The 13,868-nt window shown below is 40.9% G+C and overlaps 1 protein-coding gene across 1 annotated transcript; it reads right to left on the bottom strand.

Moving 5' to 3' along the window:
- Nucleotides 1-4,908: 4,908 nt before the first annotated feature.
- Nucleotides 4,909-5,862, bottom strand: LOC104856702 (olfactory receptor 5W2). The gene has a single exon (XM_010616211.3). The coding sequence runs from the start codon at nucleotides 5,839-5,841 to the stop codon at nucleotides 4,909-4,911; it is 933 nt and encodes a 310-aa protein (XP_010614513.1). The 5' UTR covers nucleotides 5,842-5,862.
- Between the last annotated feature and the right edge of the window lie 8,006 nt (nucleotides 5,863-13,868).

Raw genomic sequence — 13,868 nt, 5'->3', positions numbered from 1 at the left:
TTAAAATGGTCTCCTTCACCCCAGTCCAGATGTGATTTAATCTTAAACACAGCTACTGTCCTTAAACACTAGGTAATTTCTCTCCCCAAGTCTACACGGACCACTTTTATATCAGCTGTTTCATGGCTGTAAGATCTTCACTACCCCTGAGTGGCTCCCTTTTATTTTCTTTTAATCTGATCAAATGTGGTTTTACTTTTCTACAGTCAGCAGCTTACAGATTTGCCTCAGAATTAAGTAGTAGTGCGTGTGCTTGAATATATTCAGTTAGTGACGTTGGTGAGGGTTCAACAAAGATTGGAAATAAGTTATTTTTAGAGCAAATTTTATTGGTGGCTCATATACACAAGGGGGGACTTGATCATTGTAGTGTGCAAACATGTGGTAATAAAAGGCCTGGAAAAGTATGTTAGAATACTGATTTAAAGAAATAGCCAAGCTACTTTGGTGGTCTGCTATGTACAATAACGTTTGATAATCGGCAGGTACTTCATGTGTCAATCTATCCCCTATAACTGCCAATAAATGTCCCAAATGCACCCCAATATTGGTTTCTTATTTTATTCATTAACTTGGGTGGACTACTTCATTAGGAAGATTGAGCACCAAATTTTTCATTTATATATTTCTGACTGCAAAACTACCTGAATTCTCACCCCTCTAAGTGAGTCTTTCTAGCAATACTCTGTTGTAAGGGAAAATGTTATTAATTTAAATGTACACTATTATACATATCTTAATGTCCACACAATTAATGTTATTTACATCTCTTTCTGTAGCACATATCTCCCATGTTACAGTGTGTTTCCATATCTAACAACTTCATTATACAGATATCAAAAGAGAGATCCATATGCAATAAATACACACCTGGAATCCCATAGGCTTAGTAGTTGTCTAACCCAAAGCTCTTGTTCTCAGTGGGTTTCTCACTGCAATGCAGTAGGAAAAAAATGTATAAAATTTGTTTTTGAAAAGCAATCTCTTGTGAAGTCTCTTGGAATGTTATTGTGTATTTATGCTAAATTCACAAAAAATTAATGAGTTCTGGATTTCTAAGGGAATTGGAGAGGTCATCCAATCCCATCTCTAAACCAAGGCCATATCCTGGCAGAGGTAGAGTGTATAAATGTGCAATCAAAAAAGCTGCCAGCTTGATACAAGACCTGTCTTCAATATCTTAGCAGTGCATCTCAATATTATCAGCATTGGTCTCGAAAGTCTTGCCCTAACAGAAGTCCAGGAATTATATAAAAACTTTGTGTAATTATCTACCCCCTATATTCTGTCTTGCTGTAGTTGCCTCAATTTTTATTGAAAAGTAAGTAAATGAATAATTTCATGTGTAAATTTTTAACAACTGAGAGACATAAAGAAATGCATGCGAACAAATATTATAACTCATTGTTACCTTCTTGAGCCTGACCTGACAGCAGACAGGGGCAATATCCCCTATAAGGAATTAATAGAAAACTACAGTGACTAAATTATTATTTACTTAGGGAAAGATTTTCTTGGTGATAGTCTGCAATTTCTTTTCCTTTTTTATTGCTGTTCCTTGGATGACAGCACTGATAGAAAAATGACTTTTTTCTAGAGAGGAGATTATTGACGGCAGATCCATAGTAAGTAACTGTAATGTTCTCCATACATTAGACTAAAGGCACTGATGCAATTGTGCTCCCCAGAGCTTTTCTGTCCAGATCTTCTCTGATGCAAAAGAAAGAATGGAAAATTCTTTTAGTACAAAAAATATGGAAGGTATTTTCGGTGCATATTAATTTTTCTCACCATGTTATTCACTGTCTCCAAAGAAAAACATTCTCTTCAGTTTAAACATTGTAGGACAGGACCTAAATTCCCCTCCATAATCATATCAGCCCCTTGTAATCAGAGTCTGTATTTCCTAAATAATTATTTCTGTGTAATGATTGCCTATGTAATTATAGTTCTATGTGGGAAATTAGCATTTGGAGATTAATAATGTGACTTTTTCTCTTTACCCAAACCTCAGCCTAGGAGATACATTAATTTGTAAAGAAAGGCAAAAGCTACAAATGGCAACTGATTTTATTTTCAAAGTGGACATCTAGCCCAGGAGTCATCGGGGAAATAATGTGCACTGTCTAACACTAACACGATGCACAAGATGACGGAGGGTTCACGCACTGATGGTGAGCACAAGTGCCCCTTACACACGCACACACACACACACACACACACACACACATTCATAGATCGCTAACCCCTGTTCCCCACAGAGATAAATTTGTCTACCCAAAGAAAGGCATAAGAATTTCATAGTGATATTAGTGGTAATGGGAAAGGGAAGACAACCTTAGAACTACTGACAAGAGAAGAAGATTAATGACATTCTTACACAAATGCTGCACAACAACAAGAAGCAATTTACTGAATCACGTGCAGGAGCTTCGCACGGTTTGCAGTAAGATGACAAGATTTGAAATAAGATCCGGGCGTGGAATAAAGAGAAATGCCCTCAGTAGGGTCTTTTGGATTTCAGGATTACTGAAACTCCCCAGAGTGAATCCATTCAAGGAGGTACAGTTTTTCCCCTTTATTCTTTTTTATTGTATTTTCCGTAGTGCTAAAATGTGGCCAAGAAATTGATGCAGAGAATTTTTAACTCTTATCTCGGTCAAAAAACAGAATCTGTACATCAGAAAATATTTATTCTGTTCTTTTCGTGTCTGCCAGCAGCTTCTGGTATGTTCGCGAAGTCCCTGAGATGATCCTGCTTAGCAGCAGCAAGCTCTGCTTCAGGTCCCAGCTTTAGTGGTTTCAGCCGCTGTCTTTGCTGCTTTGTGTAGGCTTTGCTGGGTGTCCCAGCAGGGCGGTTGCGCATGGCAGAGGACGCTGCTGACCGTGCTGGACCTGGGAAGGAAGCGAGGAAAACGGTGTCAGTAACCAGCGAGGGACGCGTCCTCACGCGCCTGGGAGACTTGCAGCCACCGCACCTCTCAACACGGCCCACGCTTCCAGGGGCTCCCCGCGTGCGGCACAAACGTCCAGCACAGGAGCCTCGGCGGGACGCTTCCCACTGCGCACGAGGGACAGACGGCTGTGGTCACGACTGTGACATCCCCACGACGCAGGGCTTGAGGTCAGCGTGTTGAAAGGGTGGTGCTCAAATAGATTTAGTCTTCTGAATCTCGTCCTACCTGTCTGCCGTCATTGTTCTATTTCAGATCTAAAAGGGCAAGAACTACAGTCTCACGTTATATACACACCTGACGTGACTCAGCGTCTGTCTTTTCGTACTCGGTCCAGGACTGTAATGTGGTTCCGAGTCACTCTTGACCTTTGCACACTTCCTTCCTTCCTCTCTTTCTTTCTCTCTTCTTTCTTTCTCTTCATCCTGAGCCACATTCCTCCTCCCTATCTATCTATCTATCTATCTATCTATCTATCTATCTATCTAGAGGCAGCCTCATCCTAATGTTCAAAATAGCCTAGGTTGGGCTAGAACTTGCCACTCTCCAGGCTGAACTTCCCAGAGTGCTGGGGCTGGGGTTGTGAACACCATACCCACTTGCCTGGGGCTTTGGTTCTATCCCAAAGCATTTTACTTTGAGAATTGTCACAGGTGCAGTGAGGAACATAAGGGCCCCTGCCTGAAGCTTCTGTGACCGTAATGGATAATTAGGGAAGCCAGTGTGTCTTATGTTGGCCTCCAAATGTACAGATATTCCCAGTTCATTCCGTGCTTGAGTCATCACAAAACCAGACATTATAACAAAGGAAAGTATCAAGGAAATACCGGATGGATGTTGCCCATTCTCAGGAAATCATTACTCATGTCTCTGTAGATTCTTTATATTTCCTTCACAGCCATTTTATAAGATTTTAGATGGTAATGTGTGTGTGCAGGTATATTGAGTTTTTGTGTATGCGAGACTCAAACTGTACCCTCAGGGAATGTTTCTACTACATCAACATCCTATAAGCACTCAGAAATGTTGTGTTATCTTTCATTATTCTTTTTTTTTCTGTTCTGTGTGCACCAGACATGATGTAAGTGCTTTGGAAAAAAAAAAAAGGCAGGGCAGCCTTGGATCAAAAAATGCTATCTTTCTCACATTGGAGCTAATGACTAAAGAAAAAAAGGATTCATAGTGATTTAAGTGAAATGATTATGAATAATAAAGAGAAACATTTAACTAAGGTGAAGATAAGGGATGAGAAAAGAAAAGAAGAGAGAGAGAGAGACACTGACCAGGGCCTTGCAAATTTCCTTTGGATCCTAAAATGTCAATATCACTTTTATTTCCAAACATAATGGACCTATCTACCTCAATGCACCTCACGATTTCTCTAATTGCCAAGACTCTTGGCTAACATCCCTTACTCTCCCCTACGTGTCTCTACTTAGGTCTCAGACTTAATATCTCTAGGAAAGACTTTCTCCTCCACACTAAATGGGGCATTGTCTCAGGATTACAGCCACACTCTCTTTACTTCAGTATGTGCAAAGCTTTATTGTGAATTGATTGCTCATTTTAGTTAAGTTTTATTCTTTCTCTTACAAGATGAGATTCACTGGTAAATAAACTAGATTCGCAATGAAACAAACAGTGCCAAAAAGCAACTATTAAACACTTAATCAGCCTCCGTACAATTGAGATTGAATGAGAACATGAACAAATCAAAGTGTGACACAACTGAGAAAATCAAGCAAATGTACCACAGGGAATATCGCGCATCAATTCCCGATAATAATGGAACGTGACACGTGGAGATGTGCAACACTCCCTTACAATTAAATATGAGTTTAAATGCTTATTTTAGCAAGTTAACTGTGTACCACATTCGTGGTCCAAAGTGCAATGAAATTTTTCAAAACAACAGACATTACATGTGTGTTACCTCTAGATATAAGGCAAGGATTTAAAACCACCTTTTACTTCCCAGCTTTTGCACAGCCTCCTTCACGTCCTTGTTCCGCAGGCTGTAAATCAGCGGGTTCAGCATGGGGATCACCAGGGTGTAAAACAGTGAGGTCATTTTGTCCTGGTCTAGGGAGTAGGCAGAACTGGGCCAGAAGTACATGAAGAGCATGGTTCCCTGGAAAATGGAAACCGCAGAGAGGTGGGAGGTACAGGTGGAGAAAGCTCTGAACCTTCCCTCGGCAGAGCGGATCTTTAAGATGGATAAGATGATGTAGCAATAGGAGATGAGGACTCCAGAGATGGTGCTCAGTTCAATGAAACCAAATATAGTGAAAATGACCAGCTCATTGACCTCTATGTCAGAACAAGATATGAATAGAAGAGGAGGGACATCACAGAAGAAATGATTGATCTCGTTAGACCCGCAGAAACACAGGCGAAATGTCAGTGTGGTGTGGATCAGAGCATCTGTCAGCCCCACCAGGTAAACCCCAGCCACCAGCAGGGAGCACAGCCTGCTGGACATGTGGGCTGTGTACAGCAGGGGGCTGCTGATGGCCTTGTACCGGTCGAAGGCCATCACCGCCAGCAGCAGACACTCCGAGTCTGCAAAGACACAGAAGGTCAGATACTGCAGAGCGCAGCCCAGGAAAGGGATTGACTTCTTCTGGGCCACCAAGTCCACCAGCATCTTGGGCCCAATTGCTGTGGAGTAGCAGAGGTCACAGAAAGCGAGGTGGCTGAGGAAGAAGTACATGGGGGTGTGCAGGTGGGGATCCACTATGATTAAAGTCACCATCCCCAGGTTTGCCAGGAGATCGAAGAGGTAAACCAGGAGAAACACTGTGAAAAGGGTCACTTTGATATCTGCGTTATCTGTAATTCCCAGGAAAACGAACTCATTCAAGGCAGAACAGTTTCCTGTGTCCATTCTTCTTCTCTAAATTTAAAAAGTGAGAGGTCCTGTGAAATCTTCTGTACATTGCTAGGTAGCTAAAGCACAACACCGTTTGCTTCTGTGTTTTTTTTAATCCTCACATATATTGGATGCTTTTGAGAACAGTAAAATCATCAATTCAAAAAGCAGTTGAGAAATTATGAGTGAAATCTAAATATATATCAAAATATATGTGCCTTTTCCTGTCTTCTCTAATTTCTCTGGACGTTTTAGTGTCCTAAATTCAGCTAACATACACTTGATGATGGAAATCTCAGTAAATACTCCAAATAATATGCAGGAAACATGATTTTTAGGGAAATTACATCATGAGAAATACAGTTCAGTTCTTGCTATGTTTTTTGAAGTTATCAACATAGGAAAAAATATAGAATTTATCATCTTCAAAATTCATCCATATTATAAAAGGCCATTTATTAATTCTGGAAATAGTGGTACTATTGACAAATAAGGATAAATATACTTATTCTACTCTTCTATCATTTAAGTATTTGATGACACAAAATAACTATTACTGATTTTTTCCCTAAGAAATATTATGATTTTTCCACAGTGCTCATTGCTTAATATAGAGGAATTTTGGATTTAACGTATTAGTTTTCTTGTCACTCAAAATAATGCTAAAAAGCAAGTGGGAGAACACATTTTAATCCATACCCTTGCATTATATCACAGTCTATGAAAGTATCTCATGCATATAACAAATTATATTTATAAAAAATTGAAAACACGAAGTACAATTGTAAGTTTAGAGATGCGTAGTTTCTCTTCCTGGAGTGTATGAACAGTCATGAATAGGTGATGTATTTTCATGCATGCATGCTTCTTATTTGAAATATGAGAAGTGGACTCTGAGGGGTGAATACTGTGGGATTTTTGTTTGATATTTTTAATTAGGTAACTGTTATATGATATACTCAGACTTAAATTTTTACATATTGTTATTTCTAATGTGATAGTTGTAATGTGATACTTCAATTACATATTAACCTAGAAAATTCTAAAATTTCTGTACATACTTACACAATAATAAAATGAATAAAATCTATGAGTCCAGATTAAAGAAAAATAAGGAAAATGAGATTTTGTGGATAATAAAGTCAGTAAGAGCCTGCTTTCTGAGGAGTAATTATCACCTTTGAAAATTAGACTTCAAAATATATTCTACTAATCAATCTGGCATAAATTCATTACAGTTTCTTCCATCAGTTATACTTGTTAATTTATTTTCTTTATATTATTTCATAAATTTAAAAACGCAAGACTTACCTGAGATGAGCAATGTTTTGGTAACTGAACATCAGGCAGAGAGTGTTTTATTCTAACAGGAAGCTTTTGGGACTGAACTCTCTGAAGCTACTTTTATTAGGTTTCCACGATGGGCAAACCTGTAATTAATTGTGCTTCTGGGTCCGTATTTTCCCCTGTGACTACAGGAACCACTGAAGCACAGGGGGAGCTTACCTCTTGGATATAGTTCCCAACTTAATGCCTGGCACAGTGATGCTATAAATTAATATTTTGCTGTACAATACATACAGCTTTTCTATATAAAATGTCATCTGTCTCATGCTTGTCCACCTGGAGCAGAATGTAATTAAAGAGCCTCAAAGAATCTCTGCCAGTCACTTCCCCTCTTCGTTTGTTTTTCAAGTGTTCAAACATTCTTTTTATCCAAATTGTTAAACGATTACTGCTGCTTGATGATATTTTTATTGAGGTAACAAATGCACGCTGAGAACTCCTTGGGTGTGTAGTGCACCACGAGAGTGACAACAATTACCTACTTGTAGAACACTTTCCATAGCTCAGAAAGGAAGGAGTCAGAGCGAGTCCTCCCTTGTCTTTGCCCCGGTCTTGGTAACTAAGCTGCTTCCGACTCTATGAGTTCATTCATTCTGGAGTTAAACATAAACAGAGTCCCTCGGCACCCGCCTTTTTGTGTTAGCCTTTCATTTACCATGCTTTACATATGTACCGATTTCTCAAAATTTACTTCCCTGAGGTGGATACATGATAAGTTGTTTTATGGAATTGATACATTTTTAAAATCTATTCATCAGTGAAGAAGCTCGGAGACTGTTTCCACTCTTTGGCTCCTGGAGAAAATGCTGCTAAGAAAGCTCACTTCTTCACGTCCTCTAACACCAGTGCACACAATCTTGTCACATTCCCGTCACCAATCTTTTGCCGCCCTTGTGCAGTTCACTAATTTTATGACCCTGCCACATTCCCTATATTCAATAGACATGAAAGAGCGAGTGCTTTTAATGACTGTGAACTTATTTCTGTAAGAAGTTCTCCACTACTTCTAAATCTTTAGGGATAACGTTGGTGCTTACTGCTTTTGTACTTTGACTTTGGAAGGGAACTTTCTTCCTGAGTATTGATTGGCAACTCTTTAAGATCTTCAACTGTGCAGAGTAGGGGGAAAAAAAAAGAGTAGGCATTCATTGCACTTGTAGACTGTGTTCTGTTAGCATAATTCATATGTGTAAGGATGATTCATTTAAGAGTTATGTGTGAATAATTGTTTTTCATATGGAAAAGAGTTCCACATTTGTTTCTAAAAAGGATTTGATTTGCCTTCATAATTTTTCTCATAAAATTGAAAATTCATTGCAGTGCGACCTCCGTGCTCTCCAAGCACCTCCCGGAGAGGGAGGAATTCTGCATCCTGCTCACCCCAGGTTGGTCCGTAGGCCCTGAGCAGGCCCCGCTCTCACAGCGCGTGACTGAGCTGTCTGCGCTCTGCTTCTCCCTGCGAGCTGCCCCTCGTTCCCTTATTCCGTGTCTGTGCTGGGGCTCTGCAGAGCAGAAAATAAAATCTAAAAGAAAGAAAAAAGGAAAGCAACCACACACTCATGGAACTATTTATTCCTAAGGTTAAAACCTAAAAATGAAAGAAATCCTAAGGAGAAATCAGAGCTCCACACGGGTGACAACGACCTGCGTTGAGGAAAGCAGCTGTGCTTTGGATGCATCTCCCTGAGAGACACAGTTCCTGTTGTCCTCACTTTGACTTCAGCCAACGAAAACCTGTTTGGAGTCGCTATTCCACACTCCTGACACCCTTTCACAGACTGCCCTCTGAGAGCCTCTAAGTTCTGCTTGATACTCAAACTAAGTTCTGGTACCGGGCATGGTGGTGCACGCCTGTTATCCCAGCACTCAGGAGGCTGAGGCAGGAGGATCGCTGTGACTTCGAGACCAGCCTGCGCTGTCTAGTGAGTTCCAGGTCAGTCTCAAATACATAGTGAGACCCTGTCTCAAACAAACAAACAAACCAAAAAAACAAAAAACCATAAACAAAAATCAAACTAAGTTGTGGTAAACAGTGTGACCACTTTGAGACTGGGCCTGACTGTCCCTCATGGTTTCCCAAGCTGTCCTTATTCCATCCCTAAGTTTTAGGGCAATTTCTGTCGAACAACTACCTTGTGATGTGGACTTACCCACCTTATTTTAAACATAATTTTACTTTTAATAATTTCACTAGTATATGCCACCCCTAACCCACACGGAGGAAACTAGTACAAATGGGTCTGTCCTGATTCCTTTTCTTGCCCTCTCATCTCCCTCAGGCTCAGATCCATGCCGCATTTCCACAAAGCCTACCACCTAGTGTCATGCCATTATCTTTTACCTCGGCCCTAAAGCTCCTGAACTTCTGGCTTCTAAAAGAATGTAGGAGGAACCGTGTACTACTCAACCTTCTGTGTCCCTTTCACCTTATTCTTCAACTGTTCACAGAATCTGGTGTCCTGAACAACTTCCGGCTCTTCCCAAGGTCAAAAGAGCCACCACAGGAAACATTTTATGTTGACTGAGGAGGGTGAGGCTTGATGGCAGCCCCACTGAAGTCATCCTCAAAAAGGGGCATCCAGACCCGCTTCAGGAGTGTGCAGAGGTGATGAGCATGTTCACACCAGAGGGAGAAAGGATTTTCTGAGGGGATTAAAGGCAATTTATATTTACTACAATCCGTCCTTAAAAATTTAAATAGTCATCTTATTAGCAGATAAAAACCCTTCAATTTCAGTTAATGCATATGTTTACCAAATATTGCACTGTACACTGCTCCTAGAAACTCACACCTGCACTCATGGCTGAGCACGTGGGTGGTGTCGGAGTCCTCAGAGTTATGTGCACACCTACAGGGACACAGAAACACAGACCAGACTGCAAACATTGCGTCAATCTCTTCTTACCACTGCCAGATTATGGAAAATGAGGGTATGTTAGATGAACAAATACCTTAGCACATTGAACAGGTGCGCTGATGTTCTCATAAATAATATTGAGACAAAAGGTGGTGAGGGGTTGAGTTAAAACGTACACCAAGAAAGGGCTCACAGCAAGTCGCTAGGTGTGTAGGGACACTGAAAGGGAACCTGTCTGTCCTCTCATTTCAATGCTAGTGTTGTCAGAGAAGAGTACTATATGGGAATCATGTATATTCATAGTTAAAGTGACCTATTTTCTGTCTAATTTGCATATTTATGAAAAAGCTAAGAAGATTTACAAATAGCTCACGACATTTTTCTGCAAATTGTAAGAGACTATTTGGACTGCAGAGAGAGAGTGAGAGACTGCAGAAAGACTATTTGCTATTTACACATGTGTGCCTTATTTATTTCGCTCAGGAGTATGGCAGCAATGTGCATCCATTAAGCTACAAATGCCTCTAGTTTATCATTCTTTACAGCTAAGTAGTACTCCATTTTATTTTTTAAAAAAACTTTACATTTGTTTTAATCCAGTCTCTAGTTCATGGGCTCTTGGGCTGGTGCCATGTTTTAGCTATTACAATCTGTGCCACTATAAACATGGGTGCACTTATATTGCTGTGGTGTGATTCTTTTAATTCTTTTGGGAAGATACCCAGCAGTGGGATAGCTTAGTCAAATGGGACCTCTAATTCTAGTTCTTGTCCATACTGATTTCCACAGCCGTTGCACCAGTGCACACGCCCACCAGCAGTGGAGAAAGATTCCTTTTTCCTGACAGCCCCAATAACATTGTTGGTTGATTCCTTGACAGCATTTATTATTGGTTGATTTCTCGATAGCAGCCATTCTTTCTGGGGTGAGGTGGAATCTCAGTGTTCTTTTATTTACATCTCTAGAATGGTCAGTGAGGTTGAACATGTTTTCATATGTTTCTTTGCTATTTCTACATCTTTGAGAAATGTCTGTTCATTTCAGATGCCCATTTTTGGATGGGATCTTTAAATTTGAGAAAGTCTGATCTTTTTAAGTTCTTTATATATTCTAGATAATAGATCTTTGTCTTAGGAACAGCTGGTAAAACTTTTTTCCCACATGTGGGCTCATGTCTTCACACTATTGCTGGTTTCTCTTGCTGTGCAGAAGCTTTCTGATAAGAAGAGGTCCCACTGTCAATTCTTCCTGCTACTTCTCGGGCAACTGAAGTTTTGTTCATGAAATCTTTTCCTACACAAAATGTCTTGAAGAGTTCTACCTAACCTCTCTTCCAGCCAGTTTAGTGATTCTGTTTTAATAGTTAGATGTTTAATCCATTTTGATTTTAGTTTAGTGAATGGTGAGAGATATAGGTCTAGTTTTAATTTTTGGCAAGTTGAAATCCAGTTTGCCCAGCACCATTTATTAAAGAGGCTGTCTGTCCTCCAGTGAGGGTGGTTGGCTTCCTTGTGTAAGATTAGGTGGCTGACGATGCCAGGAGTTGTTTCTACATCTTCTAATCTATTAAAGCTTAAATTATGGAAATTGTCTACCTATGTGTATTTATGTATCTGTTTACCTGTCAGCAAATCCATCTATGTATTTATCTATCTATGTATCTATCTATCTATCCATCCCACTGTTTACCTACAAAATTGTTCTTTGTAGAAACTGAAACATAAGAACAAAGTTCCAACCATTACTTTCAGAAATTATTTTTAGGACCGAGGATTTAGCTCAGTGGTTCCAGCGCCTGCTTCACAAGCTAAAGGACCTGAGTTTGATCTCCAGTACCCCAAAAAACTGCAAAATTATTTTTAATTCTCCCAATATTTTCTTGCATTTTAAGTTGTAATAGTAGTTATATATTATAAATAATGTTAGATATATAAAATATTCTAAAACTTTGTACATAACACAGATTCTTTTCACGAAGACATCAAACCTACCACGGCCATTGTTATTTCACACAGAAGGGAACTAAGGCATTGAGTGTGAATCCAAGAAGTGATGGAAACCAGATTGTAACTCAAAATCTTCACTCCAAAGCATTTTTGTTGTTGTTGTTTTGTTTTGTTTTGTTTTTGAGACAGGGTCTCACTATGTAGTTGAGACTGACCTGGAACTCAGTTTGTAGCCCAGACTTGTCTTGAACTCACAGTGATCCTCCTGCCTCAGCCTCCAGAGTGCTGGAATTATAGGCATGCACCACCATGTCCAGCTTCCAAAGCATTTTTTATATATTAACTTAGAGTAAGACATATTTTTAGTATTAGCTCCCTGTTTCACTCTGAGCCTGTTTTTTATGCAGGCTCATAGTAATATAATGAGGACATTGAGCTGGTATTCTACATTGTGAGCGATGTTTGAGGTACATCACCGGGGACACAGGTGCTTCCCCTCTCTGTGGGTTTTGCTCCAGAGGCACAGAGCTGAGTCAGGGCAGCATAAAGCCCTTCCAGGAGCTCCAGGAGTTGCTGACCAAGGGAGCAGCTGTGCTCAAACGGCCCGATGAATAGTTTTATTTATAGAACATAAACGTTTGACACACATGTTGCACCATTGCTAAATATTCAAAGATTTTAAACATTCCATTTTAAGGACACCTACAGAATAATAATCAAAGTTAATACAATTGCAAATATTCTTTTCTAAAGACACTCCAGCAATAACACTAGAAATACTAGTAGTGGTAATCTGCATAGGTGCCTTCACATTTCTAATGTATGTCTGTATAGACAGATATATAGACAGATCATCCAGTGAGAATTTTGTGTACTTATATATTCGTCTTATGGACTGTATTTAGTATAAGAAATTATCCCCCTGATTATGAAGCCTAATAAATCTGACATCCTATAGGGGCACTGGCTGTCCGAGACCTAGGACAGCAAATGGCTTAGTTCCAATATGGTTACAAAGGTGTCCAACAGCTGCTTGCGTGGATCTGTTTACAGCTCCCCTGGGCTGAGACTCAGCAGAATCCTCTGCCACAGTTCACACCCGAGACAGAATCCGGGCCAGTGTTGCATTTTGCAGGCGGCCAAGCGGGAGCGTCCTCTCCCGTCCAGGTGAGGCGCAGACTCTCCAGTGCCCTCCAAGGTTGACTGGAGGATGCTGGCTCCACCAGCTATGGGAATGCGCTGTACTCCCTGCAGTCACGGAAACCTTCCTTTAATGGGCAAAGGCTTCATAAGCGCCCCGCAGGGAGACTGACCATACAACGGATTACCTTCTGTCAGGACAGCACCCCCAGTTAGCCAGCGCAGTGATCCGCGTGCTGGGCACCACCTCCCACCTTCTTCCTCTCCTCTCATGGACTGGGTCTGACTGGAGCCCGCACTGGCCTCAGACTTGGGACCCACAGCCTCGGCAGCCAGGGGACCGCGAGGTGGTAGCTCTGTTCCACATTTGCGTCTTCCCTTCTCCTTGCTCTTTTTTCCTCCCCAGGGCCAGCGCTTAGGACTTTTCCCTTCTCTTCCTAGGGCTCCTGTGAGCAGCTCGGGCCGACCTGCAAAGCCTCCCCAGGGCGAGGCTTAAAGCGCTCCCCCGATCTGCAGCGCCCTTGGTCAGCAGTGCAAGGGGTTCAGAGGTGACGCGGAGGAGGCGGGGCTGAGGCCGCTGGCTGCAGATTCCAGCACTTGGGCAGGGCCTTACTCCCAGGGCATTCGCTTGTCTTGCTGCAGTGTGGAACCAGTGGGGGCTAATAAATACAATATAAAAAGCAGTCTTCTTACTTCTATGAAGAAAACAAAACAAAATATCATAACAAGGATGGTAGAGAGCAACAACAGT

This window comes from Fukomys damarensis, unplaced genomic scaffold (genome assembly GCF_012274545.1).
Source record: "Fukomys damarensis isolate Sample0158 unplaced genomic scaffold, DMR_v1.0_HiC HiC_scaffold_118, whole genome shotgun sequence".
In the NCBI taxonomy this organism is placed as follows: domain Eukaryota; kingdom Metazoa; phylum Chordata; class Mammalia; order Rodentia; family Bathyergidae; genus Fukomys; species Fukomys damarensis.
The sequence above is the reverse complement of the archived record's forward strand: the minus strand, read 5'-3'. Positions and strand labels throughout refer to the sequence as shown.